Source organism: Vicugna pacos, chromosome 8 (genome assembly GCF_048564905.1).
Source record: "Vicugna pacos chromosome 8, VicPac4, whole genome shotgun sequence".
Taxonomy (NCBI): Eukaryota; Metazoa; Chordata; class Mammalia; order Artiodactyla; family Camelidae; genus Vicugna; species Vicugna pacos.
This window is the reverse complement of record NC_132994.1, coordinates 48074206-48100065: the sequence shown is the minus strand read 5'-3', so window position 1 is coordinate 48100065 and position 25860 is coordinate 48074206. Positions and strand designations below refer to the sequence as shown.

The window sequence follows — 25860 nt, the reverse complement described above, 5'->3', positions numbered from 1 at the left end:
TTCCTATCAATGAAGTTACATCATACATCTGTAACACAGATGCTTTTTTGAATTTTATTTCATTTTATTTTTTGATATATTTATACCCCCTTTACTCATTTCTCTAACACTCCATCCCCTCTGGCAACTGCCAATCTATTCTCTATAAATAATCTGTGAGCTTTTTTTTTTTTTGATTATTTTTTGTTTTTATTTTTAAGACCCCATGCATAAGAGAGATTATATGCTATTTGTTTCTCTATCTGATTTATTTCATTTAGCATAATGCTCTGGAGGTCTATCCATGTTGTTGCAAATGTTAAAATTTCATACTTTTCCATGGCTTTATAGTATTCCATTGCATATATACATTTATATAACACATTTTCTCCCATTCATCTCTCAATGGACACTTGAGTTGTTTCCTTATAAATAATACTGCAGTGAACATGGGGTTGCATTTATCTTTTCGAGTTAGTGTTTTTATTTTCTCCAGATAAATACCCAGAAGTGGAATTGCTAGATCATATGGTAGTTCTATTTTTAATTGTTTGAGGAAACTTCATAGTGTTTTCCATAGGGGCTACACCGATTTACATTCCCACCAATAGTGCATAAGGATTCTCTTTCTCCACATCCTCATCAACACTTATTTCTTGTCATTTTGATGATAGCTGTTCTGATAGATGTGCGGTGATATCTTGTGCTTTTGGTTTGTGTTTCCCTGATAACTGCTAATGTTGAACATCTTTTCATGTACCTGTTAGCCATCTGTATGTCTTCTTTGGAAAAATGCCTATTTGGATCTTCTTCCCATTTTTTAATCAGCTTGTTTGTTTATTGCTACTGAGTTATAGGAGTTCTTTATATATTTTGGATATTAACTCCTTATAAGATATATGATTTGAAAATATTTTCTTCCATTCAGTGGGTTATGTTTTCATTTTGTTTATGTTTTCCTTTACTGTGCAGAAGCTTTGTAGTATGATGTAGTCCCTCTTACTTATTTTTGCTTTTGTTACCTTTGCTTTTGGCATCAGATTCTTAAAAACATTGCCTAGACCTGTGTCGTGGAGCTTACTGTGTTTTTGTTGTTGTTGTTGTTGTTTGTTTTTTTAAGGAGTTTTATGGTTTTAGGTCTACTTTCAGATCTTTAATCCATTTTGAGTTAATTTTTGTATATGATGTAAGATAGTGGTTATGTTTCATTCTTTCACATGTGACTGTTCAGTTTTCCCAACACCATTTAATGAAGAGACAGCTCTTTCCCCATTGTGTATTCTTAACTCCTTTGTCATAAGTTAATTGTCCATATATGTATGTATTTATTTCTGGGCTCTCTGTTTTGTTCCATTGATCTGTGTGTCTGTTTTAATTCAAATATCGTACTTTTTAATTATTATATCTTTGTAATATAGTTTGAAATCAGGGAGTGTGATGCCTCCAGCTTTGTTCTTCGTTTTCAAAATTGCTTTGGCTATTTGGGTTTTTCTGTGATTCTGTACACATTTTAGGATTATTTGTTTTATTTCTTTGAAAAATGTCATTGGAATTTTTATAGGGTTGCATTGAATCTGTAGATTGCTATGGGTAGTATAGCCATTTTAACAATACTGACTCCTCTAATCTGTGAGCACTGAGTATCTTTGATTTGTATCTTCTTCAGTTTCTTGTATGCTTTTCTGATGCTTTTACAGTTACATTAGAATGCACAGTAAGTGCAAATTGAATACCAGAATAAAATGAAAAGATGGATGAGAGAGAGTGATCAGTTGGAAACAGAAATTTTTAAAGGGATAAAATGTCAGAGTCAAAATGAGGGGTATGTGAAAACAAGCATAACTACTAGATCTAAAAAATTAAAACAGAGGAATAAATAGTTATTAGTGTTTTCTCTCATTACTGTATGGAATATTTTCATTCATATACATCAAGTATTTTCTGGGGAAGTCTTCTCATTCTAGACACTTTTAGAACAAAGTATGGACGAACTGTAACATAATGCCTCAGTTCTATGTGATTGCCAGCTCTCAGGCAGCAAAATCACAGTTTATCAAGGAATTTTAGGATGATCCTACTACAAGTGCCTGGCCAGCTTGTGGGCAGTGGTGCCAAAGGCTGTGTTTTCATTCTAACTAGACTGAAATGGAAGTGTCTTCACCTCACTCTTGTGCTTGGTGGGGAAAATGTTAACATAGTGCTAGACGTATAGAGAGATTTTTTAAATAATTAGAAAGCCACATCTTTCTTCCAGCCTACGTAGAGTGTTTTAAGATAAATACTGAAACAAAAGTGCTAAAATAGGGGGAATGGATATTATAAACAATCAGAAGACCAGTAGACAGCATTTAAACCTAAGCTTTGGATTCTACCAAAGATTAATTTGCATATATACATATGTGTGTGTGTGTGTGTATATATATATATATATATATATATATATATATATATATTTATAGTTTTCAGGTTTTAAATTTAATGACCACCAGAGTGTATTTCAGATCGCACATTAAATACATTGAAGTGGAATCCCAATTCGGGCTTGCCATCTGTGTGCCATGCTGATTATTTTTACACAACTAAGATTTTAAACTCAAAAATGAAAATTTATAAATCCACCCACATTGGACTTTTTTGTATTACTTATTTTTCCTCATCTGTTTTCCTACTGATTTCTATTTTGCAAAGGCATTAACTATCTTTAGTGGGTTAATGGAGGTACCAACAAGGCCTTGACCTTGGCCTCAACTTTAATCTCTTTGTCAAATCAATATATTTAAGTTTTGCTGTGTATTGTTTTGCTTACTGTGTAGACTTTGCCATGGCCATGACTTTCATAGAGTAATTATTTTGATTAAGTTAGATGATTAAAGTTAGTTTTGCATGAGGAAAGTATACACTTGGAAAGCATTGATGGATGGACTCCAGTCTTCAGAGTGTTTAGTTCTGCCAGCATTTTCCAGTTGAATGGAAACTCACCTCCCAGTTTGGTTTGGATGACACTGAATGGACCTAAGTGTTTCCTAGAGAAGGATAAAAAGAGATCAAGAAGGAGAGATGACAATCTGGATATCCACATGTTTCTTGCAATTTTTCTCAGATATTTTTCTGCTTTGATGAGCAACATCATTACCGAAATAGTAAATGTTAATTAATATCTGCATCACTTTTGTAAATGATAGTTTAGTGTTACAATTAGACTAATTAGAATACAGCATAGCTTGGTGACATGACAAATCATAGAGCAGAACGTGTTGACTCTTATCCATTATGATATATTAGCTAATTCACTTGCTCAATAATGACAAAAGACAGGGAATTGGACAGTAACAAGAGAAACAACTACGAAAGCATTGTGGCCACATTGGCAGGTTTTTATTTTTCTGCCATGTTCCTGAGTGCCGTGGATTGTTGACATTTTACATTTCATTTCTTTTCCCATTGGTAAATCATAGCCCCTGATGGAAACCTTCAAGAGTAAGATTATGACTAAATAAAGAAAATGAAAATAAAAGATGACTTCCAGATTTTCCTAGGTTTACACATGCATATGTCATGCTCAGTGTTATATTTTTTCACAACTATTCATGGTGAAGTTGACGGCTATCTGTGTCTTTGATTTATTTTTCAGAACCTATGCGAACCCCAAAGACTTTAAAGATTGCTGAGATACAGGCAAGACGCATTGCCGTGGACTGGGAATCCTTGGGTTACAACATCACTCGTTGCCACACTTTTAATGTCACTATCTGCTACCATTACTTCCGTGGTCACAACGAGAGCAAGGCAGACTGCTTGGACATGGACCCCAAAGCCCCTCAGCATGTTGTGAACCATCTGCCACCTTATACAAACGTCAGTCTCAAGATGATCCTAACCAATCCAGAAGGCAGGAAAGAGAGTGAAGAGACTATTATTCAAACTGATGAAGATGGTATGTTCATACTTATTATTTTAACGAGGGGGGGTTATATGACAAGAATTACATACTTGCTTACAGTTTTACCTAGAGTATGCAAAATTGAATTGGATTCTGAATCTGCTAAATACTCTTAACAAGGTTAACTTAGTAAGAGTTTTAACAAAAAGCTTAATATTCTTCAGGGTAGTTATCAAATATTAGATGAAGTGTTCACCACCTGTTTTCTGTTTTTATACAGTGTTAAAGTAGCAGCTACACTTAGGGTCTAAATAAAGTTTTTATCAAATGTTCAAAAATAATTTTCACTGTTCATGGCATAACATCAGTTACCTATTGGTGAAATGCACTTAGTTAAAAATTTAGTATTTTGCATTTTACAGACCAATAGTAATAGATTTCATTTTTCCTTAAGATTTCTAAGTAGTATTGTTTACCTATTCTATTCATTTTTATTTTTAAAAATTTTTTATTGAGTTATCGTCATTTTACAATGTTGTGTCAAATTCCAGTGTAGAGCACAATTTTTCAGTTGTACATGAGCATGCATATATTCATTGTCACATTTTTTTTTCGCTGTGAGCTACCACAAGATGTTGTATTATTTCCCTGTGCTATACAGTATAATCTTGTTTATCTATTAACAATTTTGAAACCCCAGTCTGTCCCTTCCCACCCCCCGCCCCCTTGGCAACCACAAGTTTGTATTCTATGTCTATGAGTCTGTTTCTGTTCTGTATTTATGTTTCGTTTTGTTTTGTTTTGTTTTTTTAGATTCCACATATGAGTGATCTCATATGTTATTTTTCTTTCTCTTCCTGGCTTACTTCACTTAGAATGACATTCTCCAGGAGCATCCATGTTGCTGCAAATGACATTATGTTGTCAGTTTTTATGGCTGAACAGTATTCCATTGTATAAATATACCACGTCTTCTTTATCCAGTCATCTGTTGATGGACATTTAGGCTGTTTCCATGTCTTGGCTATTGTAAATAGTGCTGCTATGAACATTGGGGTGCAGGTGTCATTTTGAAGTAGGGTTCCTTCTGGATATATGCCCAGGAGTGGGATTACTTATATGGTAAGTCTATTCCTAGTCTTTTGAGGAATCTCCATACTGTTTTCCACAGTGGCTGCACCAGACTGCATTCCCACCAGCAGTGTAGGAGGGTTCCCTTTTCTCCACAGCCTCTCCAGAATTTGTCATTTGTGGACTTTTGAATGATGGCATTCTGACTGGTGTGAGGTGATACCTCACTGTAGTTTTGATTTGCATTTCTCTGATAATTAGTGTATTCTATTCATTTTTAGATGGTTTTTATGGAAGTATAAATATAAAAGAAATCCAAAGTTTATATTTTTAAATCTAATTAAAGATCCTTACCAGATATTGGCAAGCTATCATCTTTTATCCATCTTATTACCACCCAAGTAATTGAGTTATAACTTGCCCAATTTCTATGCATATTACTTCTAAATTATTAAATAATAGGAATAAATATTTATATTATCATTTGCACATACCTCCTATAGCACTATAGTATGTCATTAATGTGAATACATCTTCTGATTCAAGAATTTATCCTAGACAAAAATGTGTAAAAATGATAATCTAATAATAACAATAATGTATTATTTCACTGTAAGGCATTTCATTTTCAAAATTTCCTTTTATGAATGGAAGCATGCCGGGGAGAAAAAAAAAAGTGTTCTATATCGTGAACTGAGGCAAAGCTGAACTGGGAGTCAGGAATCATGAGTTTTCAGTCCTGGCTCTAATAACTCTGTAACCTTAGCAAATCCTTTCACCCCTCTAGTTCTCTATTTCTCAGCTCCATATGAAAAGATTAAATTAAATGATCTCTCAGGTTCCATCCCATTCTAAAGTTCTCCCTGAATAACTTGTCAGGAGGGCTACACTTTATTTGGGTTTCAGAAAACAGGATGTATTTCATACCCAAGTGTTCCCAATTGCCAAGTTCTAAACTTGAAGCTTGGATTATATTTTGATGCCTACCAAGTATGAGATTGCCATAAAATAGGTAAAGATACCATAGTTTCTAGAAATTCTCCTTATCACTTCAGGCTTCTTCACTCGGGAAAGTGGAACTGATCTTGGATTGTTCTGCTGTTTTTGTTACAGTCAAGGGAATTGAAAGCTTTTTAACCTCATTTAGCTCAGATTTTGAAGGAAACAATTAATAAAGTCTTAAAATTATGCACATTTGTAAAATTTCAAAGAATAAACTTTAAGACTTATTCATGATAAATGTGCTTTTGTCATTTTTGAGGTAATCAAACACAGTTAACTCAGCTATCATGTTTGAACTTGCACTTAAGCGAAGCATTAATATCTTAAAGAACAAACCCTGCTCTAATACATAAACACACAAACATGCACAGCACATGCTTATGAAGGAAAGAATGGCTTGAGTGTAGTTGTTTCATGAGTAGATTATCAAAATGGGAAGTCTAAGCTTAGATTCAAAAGCTCTGGAAAATCTCTATCTCATTTTATGAAGTGGGATAAACATTAAAATGTCTCTATTACACTAAACATTTTTAAAGTATAGTTGATTTACAATATTGTGTTCATTTCAGGTATACAGCAAAGTGATTCAGTAATTTTTTTCAGATTATATTCCATTATAGGTTATTACAAGATATTGAATATAGTTCCCTGTGCTATACAGTAATTCCTTGCTGCTTACCTATTGTATGTATAGTAGTTTGTATCTGTTAATACCATACTCCTAATTTGTCCCTCCCTCCCTTCCTCTCCCCTTTAGTAACCGGGTTTGTTTTCTATTGTCTGTAAGTCTTTTTCTATTCTGTGTGTAGATACATTTGTATTGTTTTTAGATTCTACATGTAAGTGTTTATATCATATTTGTCTTTCTCTCTCTGACTTACTTCACTAAGTGTCATATTCTGTAGGTCCATCCATGTTGCTGCAAATGGCAATATTTCATTCTTTTTTATGACTGGGTAATATTTCATTGTGTATATATATATATATATATATATATATACCACATCTTATTGAGTCAGTAGTCTGTTAACGGACACTTGGATTGCTTCCATGCCTTGGCTATTGTAAATAGTGCTACTGTGAACATTGGGATGCATTTATCTTTTCAAATTAGAGTTCCCTCTGGATATATACCTAGAAGTGGGATTGCTGGATCATAGAGTAAGTCTATTTTTACTTTTTTATGGAACCTCCATACTGTTTCCATAGTGGCTGCACCAATCTATATTCCCACCAATGGTGTCTGAGGGTTCCCTTTTTCCCACACCCTCTGTAGCGTTTATTATTTGTAGACTTTTTGATGATGGCCATTCTGACCTGTGTGAGGTGATACTTCATTGTGGGTTTGATTTGCATTTCTCAGATAATTAGAACGTTGAGCATCTTTTCATGGGCCTGTTGGCCATCTGGATGTCTTCTTTGGAAGAATGCCTGTTTAGGTCTTCTGCCCATTTTTTGGTTGGGTTGTATTTTTTTTATATTGAGTTGTATGAGTTGTTTATATATTTTGGATATTAACCCCTTGTTGGTCACATTGTTTCCAAATATTTTCTCCTACTCCATAGGTTGTCTTTTAGTTTTGTTGATGATTTCCTTTGCTGTGCAAAAACTTTTAAGTTTGATTAGGTCCCATTTCTTCATTGTACACTAGACATTTTGTAACCCATGATTTTAGAGATAAGAATGTACTTACATGTTTTATTGCCTGCCATTAAAATTGAAAAAAAAGCCCACATGATTTCTTAAATGGTAATGTTAGACTCAGTTATGTGAGGTTTATGCTTTTCTAATCAATTACTCCCCAACAGTATAACTCAGTTTGATGGTATTCTTTGGTATGAGTTTTTAGTCTGCCTTTCTTTTCCATAAACCAAAGAATGCAGTCAGGCTTACATAATCTTTTTCATATTGCATTAAATTTTTAATGTATTTTGGGGTACACATATGACTAGATTATTAATCAGGAAGTGAATTGCTGTGGAAGTTTAAATTATGTCCTAAGTTGATCAAACTCATGACTGTGATATTCATTTAATCTATAAATAGGTTTGTAAAAGTACAATGGCATTAACTCTGTTAGTCTAATTTCAATATTATTTCCTATCCTTGTTCTGTCTTAACCTTTGTTTTGAAAATTTTTTTACTGTTTGTAGTTATATTGAGTTGCGTATTATTATTTCATAGTAACATGATAAAGTACTTCCTACTACTATAAGGTTTTTTCCTAATATATGTAAGACTAAATGATTGAAATACAAGCTTTCTCTGAAGTATTTGCAAGTAATTCAGTCTTCATATCTGCTCATTATGAGCTCCAGTTTCTACATAGTGTACTTGATGTGTCTCGGTGTCCCTGAAGGGAGGACAGAATATCTACATCATAATCTATTGTTGGAAGATCGATGGATTATGATGATCCAATTAAGTCAGTCTTATTAAATTATTGTTGCCCTATATACATAGAAAAATAATAAATTATCAACCACCTAATAAAAGAATATAGCTTCATGGAAAGAATTCTGGGGACGTCCATAAATCATGAGAGCAAAGCTAGAATGGTTTCCCACCAGAACCCTAAGGTAGAATTTATACTTAATTTATTGCATACATTTTTTAGTGCATGGGTAGAATTTTTTGTATGAGACTTTGTTTTCATTTTTTATTCCAGCATTCACAAAAAATCAATATTATGAGGTTAGCTCAGCAGAAAAGCCTGGTTTGGGGACATTTTTTGTCTAATACAAAGCTATTTTAAAATGTACATTTAATATATTTTAAAGGCTGTAATGCTTATTTAATGTAATCTTGCCCCACCCATTTTTCATTTTTCCTTTCTCTTCCATTTTGAGAGTTATATCTTAAGGGACTTTCTTATGTGCAAAAAAAAAAAAGTTAGCTGAAACAGCTCTCAGATAAATTATAAGCAGGAGAATAAGAGTCAGCATTCTGTCTCTAGTAAAAGTTGTTGATGTGGAAATGTGAGGTGACATTTCCTGCAGTATGAAGACTGCCATGATGATGGTCTTAGTGACTTCATGTTGTATTCACACAAATCATATGTACATATAGATGTTATCTGTATATAGAATTGTCTTCCTTCAAATGTAGAAGGTTATGGAATGTAATTTGTGCCTACATCCCCTTCCCCTACCTATTTTGTGTGTGTGTTTTGTAGTTCACCTAAGTGTAATTCTTTCTCTCCTCCACTATACCATTCCCGGTGCAAGATCAATAGTGTGGAACTCTCTTGGCCAAAACTTTCCCACAAACCTTTCCATAAGTGTATGAAGTGAATCTTTATGATAAAGTAGAACATGTATAAGAAGAGCAGAGAAATACTCAAATTCTGGGAAGGCTGCTTCCTATTTCTACCTCTCTCTCAGTGCAGAATCATGCACACATTTAAAACTATCCCTAGTTGTGAACAATCTGAAATATATCCATGCCAATTCATAGTATTTTTTGGACAAATCATGTTTGGTGAACACAGGTAGTGATTATAGTGCCATCAAATAAATATTTACTCACTAATTGGGGCTTTACCTCCTCCTCCCCACAACAGCCACCTTCTATGAGAGATATGAAAAGGTGAAGAAATGCTTTCCCTTAATTACAGTTATGAGCTTGTGTCATTTGGGTGGAATGGAAACAACAGACACTCCCTTGGAAAACAAACTAATGCCCCTCAGTAGATGCCACATTTTATGCACAGGAGCCATCATGGACCCTCTGCCTTGAAAACTGCATAACCTGTGCCAACTCTGTGGACCTGGGGGTCAAGGGGAGTGGACATCTTTGGTTAACTTTTCCCCTGAGCCCTTAGCTGTCAGATAATGTGAACAATTCTTCTTGAGTTTAATCCTAGCATCTCTTCTGTTTACTGTGGATTTCTTCCTTTATGAATTTATTATTAATGTGCCCAATTATGTTGAATGTCCCAGAGGTCATAACATCATTCATCGTCTCCTTGTAGATTGAAATAAATCTTACTCTTTTGACATATCATTCAGAATTTCTTGATGCTGTTAGCCACGATGCAATGCATTTCCTTTGATCCAGTGATTTTTAATTTATTTCAATCCTTACAAAATTGCTGTATATTCTGAAACTACATTTCTAGATAATGTCATGTGTGAAGTTCACTGAAACGTTAGATTAAGGAAAAATATTAATTAAAAACGATACTTGCCCAATATTGGGTTGGCATTTTCAAAAGAAAACATGTTTTTAAGCAAAATAGGGTGGATAGGATATATTTTTAAACATTAAGAGAACAAGGGAGTGGACATTTATGTGAATAAATAGCAACTAAATATTTAAATAAAATGTATAAAAAGAAAACACACAATAGCAAAAGCATCTTGCATCTTGTATTTTGTCAATAGAAGCTGACACGTGATTCATTGCTTCCACTGGGTATTGTCAATTATATGACATTCGCAAATCAGAACTAGAATGGTTTCTCAAAGTTTGTCATACCTGGGGACACTTCAAAACTAGTTATGCTGATTGTTGAGTTCTAAATAAGTCTCATGTTATAAAATGGTTTGATTTTTAGCTTTGAAAAAGAGAATTTCATATAAAAGACTGAAGAAATGATATTTAAACCTATTCATCTTAAAGAGTTTTTTTTTAATTGTAATAATCAATGCTTTCTTTTTTTAAATTATAAAAATGTAAAAAAGTATAGCTATAAAAATCAGATTGACTATTAATGAGCATTTATTCCCATCAATTCAGTACTATATGGTTTAGCTTTTGAGTCTATGGAGTGTTCATTATTATTATAATTTATTATTTTATGAACTTTTTTATGGAGACACCTTAGGGGCTTATAATAATCTTCAAAAATCTTTCAAGGAAGTCTTTCAGGGAAAGCTCTGTTCTTGAAAGAAATTACAAATGAGATCTTCATGTTATTAGAGGTATACAACAGAGAAAACTAGACTACACAATTTATTCAACTCTCTAAGGTGATAGAATATTCTTTTGAATAAAAATAACTTTGTAGTTGTACATAATCTGCATTAGAAGCTTATAAATTCCCATGTATTAAAGCCAGAAAGCTGGTCATACAGATTATTTTCTTTTATTTTTATTTATTTTATTCATTTTTAATTTGTTTATCTAACTTATATGTTTACTTTTTTGTTTCTGATATGAGGATATTTATAACCAAAAATATGTATATTTGTAGTGCCTGGCCCGGTACCAGTCAATTCTCTTCAAGGAACGTCCTTTGAAAATAAGATCTTCTTGAATTGGAAAGAGCCATTGGATCCAAATGGAATCATCACTCAATATGAGGTATCAGGAGAAAAAGGAAGTTTAATGAAATGTGGATTGAAGGGGAGAATAAAAGAAAAAGTTTGAGAGAAATAATGGAAATGAAGTAAATGAGAATTAGGGGATTAAAATCATTATTACTTCTTCTCTGTTTTAATGTATAAATTCCTTGATCCTAACAGTACATATCAAAACAAATATTGTATGGCACCTAGAATTTTCATATTCTTAAAGTACATGTTGTTGTTTTACAGAAGCAGAATGAGCCTTGTCAAAGAGACTTACTGGTGGTTGTAAAGAATAGATTTTTATAAAAAATTAAGGTACTCATATTTCATACTGACTTAGGCGAGGCCATTGAATGTCAGTTGTTTCAGAGTAACAGAGTAATACCTAAAAAGCAAAATGTATCATAAAGCTGACTATTCCAGAGCTTCATCTCAACTTTGAATACAAATCATAATCTTATTTTTAAATATGGGAAGTGAAAAAGAAGAAAAGGTCATTTTAATTGCACAGATATGTAGATCTGTTTCTGCATCGTCAGTGTTGATTAGGGCAAACAGTGTTTACGTTTCTATTGGCTACAGAGTGCATCACCAGAATAGGACTCTTATCAGCATACTTGAAATTCATTTTGTAACTTGGACAAGAAATAGAATAACTTTAATTATAAAAACATTTGTTGAACACTTTCTGTGTTTCATCTGCATTACAATATATACAACCATAAGATTTTATATATATATATGTTTATATTTATATTTAAGTATATTAATTTATATTTTAATAGAAGAAAATAGATGTGTGTTGATCCAGCCAGATAGAACTCTAGGTTTATCTGTGGATGAAGAGAGAGAGAGAGAGAGAGAGAGAGAGAGAGACAACAGGTACAGAATGACAGTGAAATAACCATAACAAAATGAGAAGGAAAAGAAATGAAACAAATGTGATTCATCCCACACAGATGCTCTTGAATGCTAGCTTATTTAAAAGGGAGTTATTTAAAATGTATTATGACTTAATATTGGATATATAATAGTAAATGTATTTCTTAAAACAGGTCAGTTACAGCAGCATAAGATCATTTGATCCTGCAGTTCCAGTGGCTGGACCTCCCCAGACTGTATCAAATCTATGGAACAGTACACACCATGTCTTTATGCATCTCCATCCTGGAACCACCTACCAGTTTTTCATAAGGGCCAGCACAGTCAAAGGCTTTGGACCAGCCACAGCTATCAATGTGACCACCAATATCTCAGGTATGCAAATAAATAAAGTGCAAACAGACTGGTTTATAATAGTATACCCTAAAGAAGCACATATACACTGAGCATGGTTCATTTTACTTATTGAATCTTTACTATAGTTATGAATGATTGAAGGCACTTTAAAGAATTATTTGATACAGATTATTATTGGTTATGTGTCCAAATCCGAAAATCTCAAGTAGTCATTTTTAATTGACAATGGTCTTTTAAAAAAACTGTTTTATATTTCAATTAGGAATATTTAAGTGTTTGCTATAAATGTTCGTATTAAAGACCTATTATGCTTTTGAGGAGTTGGTAATTATTATGGTATCTGATCTTTACTATGAATGATTTTATCAAAAGCATGATAGAAGATCCTTATAGTACCACATGCCTTGTCTCTGTTCCATTTTCCCTGACATTCTGATAATTTTAAACAAATGTGAGTTTTTCTTCCTCTTAGAAATCTCATATAAATTCATGTAATCTCATAGAAATTTTAGAATGGTAATGTGTAGGAGAATCTTAGATTGATTAACATACAATTAAATTTCACACTATGTTTTGTTCACAATTTCATCGTTTGCCAGGAATTAGCATTATAATATGCCTTACACCTACTCCAGTGTGTGTGTATGTAATGTTTTATCTTAATTAAAATTACTAAAATGAGTATGTTATGTAACTGAAGAGGTAAATTGAAAAATAAACATTTTAAAGAGTCAGTTATTTAATATATTAAAATACTAATTTTGGAACAAAATTTTGTTCCTTTATGTTCATTTTTATTATAGTTCTACATAGCATATATTTGTGGTATGTTATAATACATCATTAAAAATTTTCTACCATTCTTCTGAATCTGTATCATTTGCATCAGAAGGAAACCACATATTTCTAATTTAAGTCTTAAAATTTTATTTGAAAATGTTTGAATGCAATATAAAGCTTTAAAAATTTATATCATGAAAAAAATTATTCTAATATGAGCTATTTTCCTTTTGCATAACATTTGATATATTTTAATATTCTAATAAAAATGAACTATAAAATAGTATTCATTATATTAAAAAATAGCAATGTATTACAATTACCAATTCATTTCTTGATGGACCAATTCTAAACATCAATTTAAATACCTATTGAAATTATTTTACTAAAAAATATGACATAGTGATATGATATAGTAAAACATATTTCCTACCCTTTAGAATTAGAGGTAGTGCTATAAATAAGTTCTTTCAACAGGGATATCTAAAAAATTTACATCAACTTTATAAAACTGAGAACATTGAACAAATGAACATAATTGACAGCCATAATTTATTATGGTTCAGACACATTTTTTATTGAATAAAAAACTTACAAAGACCAGGACACCCATCTAGCATTTTCTTTGAATTATTTAACTATAATTTTACTTGAAGCAGCCTGTGTGCATGGATGCTTGATTTAGACTTTAAAACTTGGTTGCAATCACTGTACCTTAGGAACACATGGTAATTGTGCTAAGGCTGATGAAATTTATGGTTAATGTGGTTCTCAGGCTCACTTTAACTTCTAAGGTAGTTTATGGTTATTAATCCCTTGAATCCAGTAATTCTATTCCTTAGCATTTTAAAAGCAATTTAAATAAAAGAGTAATCCAATTATTGGAGGCATGATGTTTGGCAGGATGATGATGTATACATGTATGTGTACAATACACATATGACATATACATACATGTGTAATAATACACACATATATAGTGCATATTTAATATCTTGATTCTACTTCATAAATAAGTCTCAGATAATTTGCCTCTTTCTAATGTCACTGTTCCTTCCTTTCCATGTGGACCATATTCTAAGCAGAGCATTGAAATATCTTTCTAAGCAATATCCTTGCCTTTAGACTTACCTTGCTTTGTTTTTTTTTCTATTGATCTTTGTACAACATACATTTATTTCTTAATTTTTTTCAAAATCTAATATATTATATCCAGTATGCTAAAGCGCAAACATCCAGGCATGATCAGCATTCACAGCCCTTTATTTTATGGCTCCTCCCATCTTCCACTCCTACCCATGTGTGGGAGCCCATGATTGGGTTAACAAATTGTAACAATCCCAGCCACTTATCTCCTTAAAGAAGATGTGCTTAGTAACTGCCTTGAGGTTTTAGCAATGACCCAGGGCCGCCCCCGCCCCCCCCCCCCCCCCCCCCCCCGCTATAAACGCTTAAACGCTGGGCGTGCCTGGTGTTAGTCTTCTATCCCCAAAACAGCCTTGGGCTGGAATGGTAAAAAGCTGCAGACTCAGAGGGGGCAACCTAAGACAGGCACAGTCGCCTGAGTCCAAGAAAAATCTTGTTAAGCAGCTGATTCTCATACATTCCTCCCTGATAAGCTGAAAGGCTCAACACGATTATGATTCACCAAAAAGGGTCTTCTAACCTTGAGCCAAACACCAACAATAAACAAAGCCTTTGTACTCATTGTGATCCCACCCTGTCCTTCCCTAAATTTCTGCTTCCATTGTACTCAAAAAATATGAGAGATTTGAGAGGCTCATGGCTTTGGCTCCCGACTCCCTCTCGCTCTCTTGACTTCTCCCTAGAGTCTTGAGTAATTCATTCTGTTTCTTGGTGGGACTTCTGCTGGTCGGAACCCACAACTTGTGATGAACCCACACCCATGAATCCAGAGTTCCAGGCATAGCATGCTCTTGTAGCTGTTAGAACAGTGTCCTGTCATGTGATTATATCTTCAAGTATTCTGTTCCCTACCTATGAAATATTCCATGCTTTCTCTTTCTGATGAGTTTTTACTTTTTTTTTTTAACTTTCATCTCAAGCACTGCCTCAACCCTGAAGTCTGCTCTTTCATCTTCCCAACTCCCAACACTGGTTTAGACAAGTGTGGACCCCAGATCAACAGCACCAACATCACATGGAAATGTTCCAGAAAATATGTTATGAGGCCCCCTCCCCACAGCTACTGAATCAGAAACTCTAGGGGAGAGGCGTAGCAATCTGTATTTTAAGAAGCCCTCCAGATGTTTCTGATCTCAGAAACCACTGCATTGGCTAATTAACTGTCCCCTTTTGCTCATCTAAGTTTTGCTATAGTTTATTTATTTGTTTTTGTTTATGAGACTCTCACTCTCAATAAATGTGAATTCCCTACTTTTAATTCTATAATTGTCAGAGATCACACTTCATTTTTAAAAATGTTTTAATTATTTTTATATTTATGGCACTTCTCATAAAATTTGACACATATTATATATTCAGTAAATGCTCAAAGAATGAATGAAATACTTTAAATCTTTATCAGACATTTTTTGTTCTCATTTTTTCTGATAATACACACATTTCGCTGGTCATGTACTCCTTTAAACACCTTTCTACATGGAAATAATCAAAAGCCATTTGAGATTACTCACCCAGTTCAAGATTAGAAAACCTCCTCTCCCCCAAACATTATCAAATATTTTGAAAAATTTTAAGTTTCTTCTTTTTAAGAAACTGGCAACGAATGCTAGTTCATGGTAAATAACAGCTAACGTTCCCATTCCCACTCACCATGCTTCCTAGATATTTTCCTTTTGTGACCATGGCAGTGAAAGCGGTCCAGGCTAGTGCAGTCATTCCACATCCATCAGGTCACAAGTAGCACGACTTCCCCCTCGGCAGCCATTTACCTCGGTTCCTGCTGTTTCTGTCTCCACATCTCCATGTGCAACCAGAACTCTCCAGAGTCTGTGCTGTTACTACCTTCCTCCCATCCCATCAAGGCTGATTTCAAGGTCTCAGGAAACTAAAAGCTAAAACATCTTCACAAAGTATTTGGAGTGTGTGTGTCACAAATCGCCAGATTATAATTTAAATTTCAGCAACAAGTCTTGGCTTCACATCTGCTGCTACTTTAGGTTCCCCGAGTTAACATTCAGTGGCATAAGTTAAGGTACAGTTTCGATCTAAAGTATTAAACTGATTTTTCCCTCAGTCAGGATAGTTAATTGATCTTAAACTATGATATATTCCTGTCAATTGACTGAAACTTTTTTTTCTTCATGAATCACTTATCAGCTCCAACTTTACCCGACTATGAAGGAGTTGATGCGTCTCTCAATGAAACTGCCACCACAATAACTGTATTGTTGAGACCGGCACAGGCTAAAGGTGCACCTATCAGGTAAGGAGGCAGGAAATAATAGTCAAAGGGAAAAGCAGCCAATAGGAGAGATGTTTTCTCATCCCTGCTCAGCAGCCAATACTGTGGTTCATCTTTAAGAGACACTCATTTGACACTTACCATCAGGATGGTTTTATTTTTGTTTTGTTTTGTTTTCGTGTTTTTTATTTGGACAAACCTGTAGAGAGAATTTTAAGAGTAAAACTCCAAGGGGACTTTTGAGATATTCAAGAACTCTGCGTTGTTTGATTTCAGAGCTTTGTTTTTTGATTTTTTTTCCCCTCTAGTCCCATTTCATTTCCCTTCCTCTGTTGGTATCTGTAGTATATGAGCTTTGAAGGTTTTTGTTGGAAATAAAATGAGAAAATAGCTCCTTTTCAATGTGTTAAATCTGTTATTAATAATTTCGTATGAGTGATTGAAACATAGGAAGCTATGAGGAAATAAAAGGAGAACAGTTAAAATGAATGCAGCCTATGTGAGCTTTTAATTCCTAAATTGTTGCTAATCAGGAATTCCATAGTAAATATTAAAGTTCAGTTTGCCATTTACTTTTTCTCTCCAATATTAAAATCTCCTACATTATCCTCATCTTGCAGAAATTATGAGCTGTGCTATTTTCAGGAATTGAGTCAAATTATTCTAACGATTTTAATTCCTATGCATTTGTAACTAGATAAATGTCCAAAACTTAAGCAAGTTTCCATTTGAAACTGGTAGACTTTGTGGATACTTTTGTTTTCATACTTCTATTGAGAAATAAATCAAGGCACAGAAATCAATGCAGATATTTTATAACTGAGTCATTTCAAATTGTTTACATATTCATTTAAAAATGAACTTAATGCTTGTTCTGTGTAAAATGAATACATTTGACCTTGTGAGCACATATTCACCATTTAAAGAATTAAAATAATCACTGGAAAGGAAGAAATATTTTTGTTAATTAGAAAACAAAACTGTATTGATGAAAGAACTTGAGTCCATAAAGGAAACTCTTATGTCACGTCTGTCTAAAAGCCACAGTAATACCACACCGGAGAAAAAGAGTAATATCATAATATATTGTAATATAAACACTTGTACAGCACTGGCTACTTGAAAATGCAAAGTATATTAGTGCTACTTATAAATCAGCAGTCTATCAGTGGGTATGATTGCTGATCCAAAGGAGAAAGAAAAAAATGCCTGCATTCAGCATCTTTACTATTGACAGGTAATCAGGATCATTCACATGTTCCTACCTGTGAGAAAATTTACTTTATAGTTGTTCAGTTCTGCTACTGTTGTCTAAATGAACTACCACATGCATTTACCTTTTAAGAGTTAGATATCTGAGTGAACTCAGCTTTGCTTAATGTAAGTTGCACCCAATATATTATTATTGCACAATAGGGCTACATAATATAACTTACACTGTTTATTAATTAAATAAATGTATTATACTAACATTAACTGATTATGTACTATGTGCCAAGCACTGTGCTAGGCATTGTAAATCAAAAATAAAACGATCTGGACAATCAGAGAGGTCCACAGCCTTATAAATCCTTTGCTCATAGTTGGTGTTCATGAACTTTGTTGAATTAGTGAGTAAATTATTGATAACATGTTTTTAAATCAAAAGTCTTTCTTTGACACTATTTACATTTACTTACGACAAAATTTCCAATTTCCAAGAATACTACAAGAAAACATAATTAAATGATATATAAACAAATAAAAAGTATTTTAAAACATTGTTGCTACTGAGAAAAAATATCTGTTTTCCAGCTGATATTGTAGTCCCATCTTGTCTATCTTTAGTTTTTTGCTAATGGTTTAGCCCAGCTATCTGGGATCACCCATAGGTGGGAGCCCTGAGGCAGGACCAGGCTGGTCTAGCCAGGCAATTAGGCTTCAAATGAGCCCTGCTTCCTTTGCTGTTTGAATCATCCCATCAGGTAATCCTGTCTTCTTTCTTTTTATCGCTTTCCTCCCTTCAATATCATTCCCAATAACTGGAGCTTGATCTTGAGGGTTCTCTTCTCCTATGCTCGAATTTCTTTGAAAATGGGGGCCCAACTTGATGCAATCAATTTTCATAGCACTGTATTTATGGCCTGGTGCTTCAAATCTTTGATTGGATCTTCATCAATTTTTTCCAGTTCTAGAAACTATTTGACTTTCTGCCCATTTTCTTCTTTATTTATGTCAGTCTTACAGAATCTCTTCTCTGCTAATACGTGTGGCCATTTCACTTTGTCTGTGGCCCATCTTCTCCCCTCCGGATAAAAGCCAGACTTGTTTACCACCTAGCCAAACCTCCCCAGAGTATCCGTCTGTTAGCTTTGTCTGCTATCACAGGCCCCAAATACTAGATTCTATCTTTCCCTACTTTACAGTATTCCTAGCCTCTGCCAAAGTACATTTTGCCATCCATTTGTCCCAAATCCACTGAAAATGTAAATTTTTCTCCTTTGGCCCTCCAAACAGACTCCAATTTCCAAAGCCTCTGTTACAGCACATAGGATACCCTTGTTACATAAGGTTTGCACATTTCGTTTAGTTTAGTTTTACTAAGAAAGCTAGAATTGGTCTCTATATAAATGTATTGATTCAGTAACATTCAATATGTGCCAGAAGCTGAGCTGGATACTTGGAATAGAAATCACATAAGGGATTTAGCATGTTCCCTCAAATAGGGGATGGTAGACGTGTAAATCAATAAATGCTAACAGTGTGAACAAGTGACAGCAGCTAGAAGATGTGCTACTTAAGCTGAGTTTTGAAGGAGAAGTAGAAATGAACTTAACCAAGGGAAGGGAGAGGTTGCTCAGAAGAGCCAGGGAATGGGCCTTCCAATGATCGCAAAGGAAGGGACTGCATATATGACATAGGGTAGTGCATTCCAGAACTACAAGTATTTTGGGTCATTGGGAAGGAAGGGTGTGCCAGAGAAGTGACAGCTGCTGAGGCTGGAGAAATAAGCAGTGGCCAGAGCAAAAGGCTGTTTACGATTCGTCTAAAAACTGAAGGTGGTCAAGGGAGAATTTTAAGTGGAAACTACCTTGAGCAATTGTACATTCTTAGAAAAATCACTCTGAAACTTAGAAGATGAACTGGGGTGAACCAGACTGAAGGCAGAATGGTCCCAATGAGAAGAACTATTGGGCCACACTGAGATGAAAGCATTGGAAACTCAGGTGAGGCTTGCCTCCCAATCATGGTTTTACACAGCTAGTATGTATAAAGCTTGGTGAGAAGACGGGTGGAATGGACACTTTGGGTGAGAGATGATGGTATCTTTTCTTCTAGAAGTGGTAGCAGAGCAAAATGTCATCTAAGAATTCAAGATAGTTTTTTTTCGTTTGAAGTTTTTAAGTAATAACAAATATTCTTACTGTTTTTATTTGATTGCCACCCCAAATCAAACAAAAGACATGCTCTTTATTGAAAATGAGTTTTTCTGTAATTATAAATTATTTTATATACATAATTTTTTTATATATTTGCCTAGCTTACCAATGTTTTAACCAAGCTTTCTTTCTAAGGTGCCATGTAATGTATATGGAACAAATAATGTACATCCCAGTGAAAAATCCTGTTCTAAATAATATAGCACTCAGTATCACCAAGTACTTTGTTCTTCATTATTCATTAAAATTGTGTCCATACACTAATGAAAAACATGTGCAGTGCAGTTCTGGCAAGTGTGGTTCTTTGACAAAATTAATTTTTGAATATATAATCATTCTAAAGGTTGAAAGTTGCTTCCTGACTTAACTTGAATCTCCTTACCAACTTTTTGAAATCTGTCCTTAAAATTGTCATCATTTGACAGTCGTTACGGTGATTCAAAATGAACATTACCCACGTTTGGAACCAATTCCCTAGAGTGCATAATTTATTTTCTTTCTTTCTAAGACATTTTATGTTTTTCAAAAATGAACTCAAATTCTAACCTGAGTAGATATAATTATAAATCAGAATGCAGAGAATGTCCCATTTATTAAAAGATTGACTCAAGGAAGCTATGTTTTCAAATAATGAAAATAGCAGAATATGACAAAAACAGAAAGAAGAGTTTCTCAGTGGTGAACTCAGTTTATTGTAAGTTGTAGTAAATGAATGTATTTTATTGTAGCAGTTTCCAAATATAAACTCTACCTATTTTAAGCTGGAAGGAAGCTACATATTCTAGGGTATAGCTAAATGTTTTTTGTAGTTAAAACGTAATTTTGCATTTTGAAATATTAAGTATCATATATTTTTAGTTAGGTAAATTAGGATATAGTCCAGAAATGCAGTCAAAACCATCACTCTTCCACAATTGCATTAGGAAAAGAAATTGTCTGATGCTCAGTGATAGCTTAACAGAAATACAGATCAGAATATAGACTGAGTTTGGTTGGAGTTCAGACCTTGTATATTAGAGTTATTCCCTGGGTCAGCTTGTCACATAGACACAACTTGAGACATTGGGACTGCTGTCCTTATCCATCTGCAGAATATTTGTTTCCTCCTAGAAATTTAAAGAGATCAAATAGTTGCTTCTGATTTTTCTAACCACTGTCATGACACAGAGCTTACTTGAATTCCAGATAAAAATGCTTGAAATTTAAACAAAGATGAAAATAATCCTTTTGCCTCATTTTATGGGCACACAGGTCATATGTTCCAATTAAAATCAAATAGATGTTATTTCAGCTTAATGTTTATTCTATAGAATCATAGTAGGTAGAATTTTTTTCTTACAGAAACCATGATGTATGCCCTCTTTTAAATCTTCTTTCCAGCCTTCAGAGTTCTGTGGTCACAGCCAAAAACTTCACTGTGACCTTGAGAAACTCTGAGCCAGAACCTCTAGCTAAGCCACTCCCAAAATCCTGACCCACAGAAACTGGGCGATAGCAAACGTTTGTTGTTTTGAGCCACAGAGTTTTGGGATAATTTGTTACATAGCTATAATACAAGCACCCACATAGCTGAAATCTTTCCTTCCTTCAGGTTTCTGCTTAAACACATAGGTCTTTCTTGACCATTGCTTGTGAAATAGAATTCTTCATTCCTTTCATTCTCTGTGCCCCATCCAGACTTATTTTTCTTTAGAGCATTTATCCCTTCTTCACATATGTGTGGCTTTTAAAAAATGTATTTGTTTTATTTGTATTTCCCTCGTAGAATGTAAGCTTCTTGAGAGGAGGGACTTTTACTACTGTGTTCATTATTGTAACCTCAGCACTTAAAATAGTGCATAGCTAAAATATATACAAAATAGTATAATACCAGATAGTATTTTTAATGTAGCATGCTAGTGATAACAGCAAAAAATGTTATAAAACGGTGGTTCTTGAGGGGAGGGTGTAGCTCAAGTGGTAGAGCGCATACTTAGTACTCACGAGGTTCTGGGTTCAATCCCTAGTTCCTCCATTAAAAAATAATTAAATCAATAAACTAATTACCCCCCCCAAAAATACTTTAGGGAAAAAAAATCCCAAGACAGTGGTTCTTGGCCTTTTTTCAACCCTGGAATTCCTTATGATTCTCATCAGTGCATCTGTGGCATTATAATTTATGGGTGGATTAAGGGCTAAATTGAAAAGACATCCCACATGAGCCTGCATCCTACCCACACTTCATCCTACCCACACTTCATCCTTCAGTTACCTCTGCCTCAAGAATTACCTCCATTGGCTTTAGAATACAAAATAATTAGTGAGTGAACTAGTCAGAGAAGGCTTCATGGCAGAAGTAGAAAAGCTGGAAAAGGAGAAAGGAGGATACTTTTTGACAGTATGTCTGGTATGTTTAGGGGACAATGGTCCTACAAGCATGAGACAGATAATATACATTAGGAGATAGTGAGAGCAAGCATGGAGATATAAGGACATGGCGAGATATTAACCTCAGTATAATGAGCATAGATTTTGACATTTGGAGAGCTTCACATAACTTTGACAGTGGAATGTTAGAGAAGAGTTGTTAATGTCCAAAATGATGTTTTAGGAAAAAACAGCAGAAATGTTCAAAATAATTCTCTTTTGCATTCTCCATGAGCAGTTCATGGCATAAAGAGAATACTCAAAAAATAGTGACTGAATGGGTGAAAAGATGAGTGGGTGCCTGGATTACATGAAAGAGAAACTGAAGGAAAGAAAACCAGACTGGGAATATGAATATAAAGTTATAAATATCCTCCCTAATGGTGGAAGCAATGGGGATGAAAAGAAATGGTAGGTTACAAGGAAGATAGTACATGGTTAAAATAAAATTTGTTAAAGTAAATGCCAGCATTTTGAGCTTTGATTCAGAAACTGGTAGTTCCTCTCCCAGAAATAGGGATGTTATGAGAGACCTGGCTTGTATGTTTAAGGAGTGAAGAGATGGGGAGCCAGAAATATGATGGTCACCAAAATGGTACTTAAACTTCTACTCTGTGGATAACCAACATGTTGGCATTGAGGCAGTATGAGCAATAGTGGCTGTGAGATCTTGGGATGTCTGTTGATAAGAGGAATTGCAAAACACTGGAGCTGGGGAATTTCTCCTGAAGCTTTAAGGAGACATGTTAGATTAAAAACACAAGGAAGTATACAATTATATAATTTATTATTCTTATCACCAAGAAGTTGTACAAGCTACAACTGAAACCAGATTCACAGAGGGTTTACTTACTGATAGGTTAAAAGAAAAATCCATGGCAGACTGTTAGAGGTAATGCTGAGTTCATCTCCAACATTTTTAAGCATGAAATCAGGAAGAATATCTACCATGTCTATCATTAATTAATTGCTTTGAGCTAATGGCAAAATTCCTGTGTGTATTTTCTTACAGTCTTATAACTGAAGGGAGATTGTACGATGAGAAGTCGTCATTTGGTCTTCTAAAAAACTAAAAATGACTACATACCAATGTTTAATCAAATTAAATTATAATACAGTGAAATCATTTTTAGTTTTTTAACATAAATCATTTTTGACTATTGAGTGAGGATTCATGATGCCAGTTTGTTGATTTTAACTTACTTGTAGAAATATTTTTAAAATGTAATTAAAAGGAATGAGGAAATATGAAATATGAGTCAAGTGAATAAAACTATTCAGGTGCCTTTGGAATATTTTATTTTATTTTTATTTATTTATTTATTTTTTGGAATACTTTAAATTGCTAGTGTACTAAACTCAAATAATATTTAGACCTAGCTAGATTAAGTATCTATTAGATAATTAGACACCCCCAAGGATGAAAGAGCAAGGCCCATTTCATGTAATCAGTCAAATCACTTCTAATTTGATTTCTCATTCCTTATTTTCTGTCCTTTAATTAATTTGTGTTAATAAATAAGAAAGTAGAAGGAGAGGGGGGAAAAAAACCTCAGAAAAATGAGAAGTATGTGGTTAAAGAAAGGCCTGCTCAGACAAATTGAGCAATGAAGGAAAGATAATTGCTTTTATAAATGGACTTTATAATGTTTAATTTGGGGCTCCATCTCAAGTTCAATGAGATCTTTCCCAAAGAACAGATTGTACCTTTTCTTCCTTCACTCCTCTCCAACATTGGCAGTCTGCTTTGTTCTTAATCGATCTGAGAGACAAGCTGTCTTGTGTGAAGTTCCTTAATTTGGAATGTAAAACCCATGTCAATTTAATAGAATTAGTTAAGACTGAATGTTCACTAGATGTTCTGGATTTTTCTAGAAGTTGGGATAATTAACAAGAAATTTATTTTTGAAGATTTGGTTAAATGATTAACAAGGATGGGTAATTATCATTATTGTCCATTAGAGCTAGAAGATGAGGTTAAATTTACTTGGGGAGTGTGCATGGATGAGTTTATTTATCTATATATCCACAAGTTATGTAGATGTATAGCATACAGATATGGATTCTAAATTGAAAATAAACAGAAAAAGAAAAGACTAGATTTGCTTAACATACCATATGTCAGCTATGATCTCTTTTTTAACCTCTCCAAGGGCAATGCTTATGTATTTCCTATATTTTAAAATTGACAAAAAAAAAATTTACAAGTGCCTGGTCCACAGCAACCCCCCCCAAGAAAGCACGTATATTGTCAATGGCATTCCTAGGAGCTTAGAGACCCAACTTGGCAGAGGTACAGAGAATGATGCAGTACATATAATTTTAAAGAACACAGACTTCTGCTGTGGTTACTTGCCCATATCTCAATTTCTGACATTAGTACAGTTTCTGTCCTATTTCAAAAGGAAAGGAGATGGATACTAACCTACCAATTTCTTAACAATATATTATTGGAAAATGGGAACTTGAATAATTAGGAAGAAAAAAAATCTTTATAAAGCTTCTTTCTCTTAATCTATACAAGTCTTCTGTTTGTAGATATATCAGAATTTATACTGTTAGACTTTTATACTAGATTCTAAACTGGTGTAAAATTTAATGTTAATTGTCTTAGTTGCAAATTCAATCTCTGTCTCCCTCCTGTCTTTATTTTTATGTAAATTTATTTTTAAAAAATTCAGTTGCTACTGGAGGTCTACTGAATAGCAACTGTTTTCTCTATATACAATGAGCATATTTGCCTGGAAATTTAAGATTCAAACACACAACCATACACACATCTTATTTATATTCAATTTATATGTGACCACAAAACATTTTCTCATAACTGTCAGGAATTTATAAATATTTCTTTTAAATTCATTATATATATAATATACAGAATATATGCAAATATGTTAGCAATGTCAATATTCTAAGTTGTACATTACTTTAAAAAAGTTTTCCCAAAGAATGTCCTACAAAGAAAGATTATTAATACACCAGTTTCAGAAATTGATTACAAAATTTCATTAGTGATCGGGCAGATCTTTATTTTTAAGTTGCATTACTTTCTCTCTCCTTTCCTCTGTAAAATATTAGCTATTGGAGAAAAGTTTTAAGACTTTTAAGAAAGGTATTAGAAGGTTTAGGTTTGAGCTTTAATAGGCCAAGTGCCATCTGTTTATACAATTGGTAACATTTTATTATTAACAGCTCTGGAAGAAGGATGCAGTCTATTTCGGTGGTGAGGACAGATTTCTGTCCATCTGTGTGCGTATTGCAGCATGTCACTTGTGCTTTAGATCTGCATAGCTCTGAGCCAGTGCTGATGCCATGGCAAGGTCAAGAGGTGGAGACGCCTGTCAGCACATTCTGTCTCTAACAGGGTGACAACCACAAACTGGTGCTTCAAGCCCCACC

The 25860-nt window shown here is 33.9% G+C and overlaps 1 protein-coding gene across 3 annotated transcripts in view; it reads left to right on the top strand.

Annotated features, from left to right (window-relative positions):
- PTPRK (protein tyrosine phosphatase receptor type K) overlaps positions 1–25860 on the top strand; it is a 511934-nt gene that overhangs the window by 392257 nt on the left and 93817 nt on the right. For all 3 annotated transcript variants that reach the window (XM_006200038.4, XM_006200039.4, XM_072965854.1), the window contains exons 8-11: positions 3611–3913; positions 11130–11239; positions 12282–12483; positions 16549–16654. In XM_006200038.4, the coding sequence (XP_006200100.1) occupies positions 3611–3913; positions 11130–11239; positions 12282–12483; positions 16549–16654 (721 nt within the window). The remainder of the gene's footprint in view (positions 1–3610; positions 3914–11129; positions 11240–12281; positions 12484–16548; positions 16655–25860) is intronic.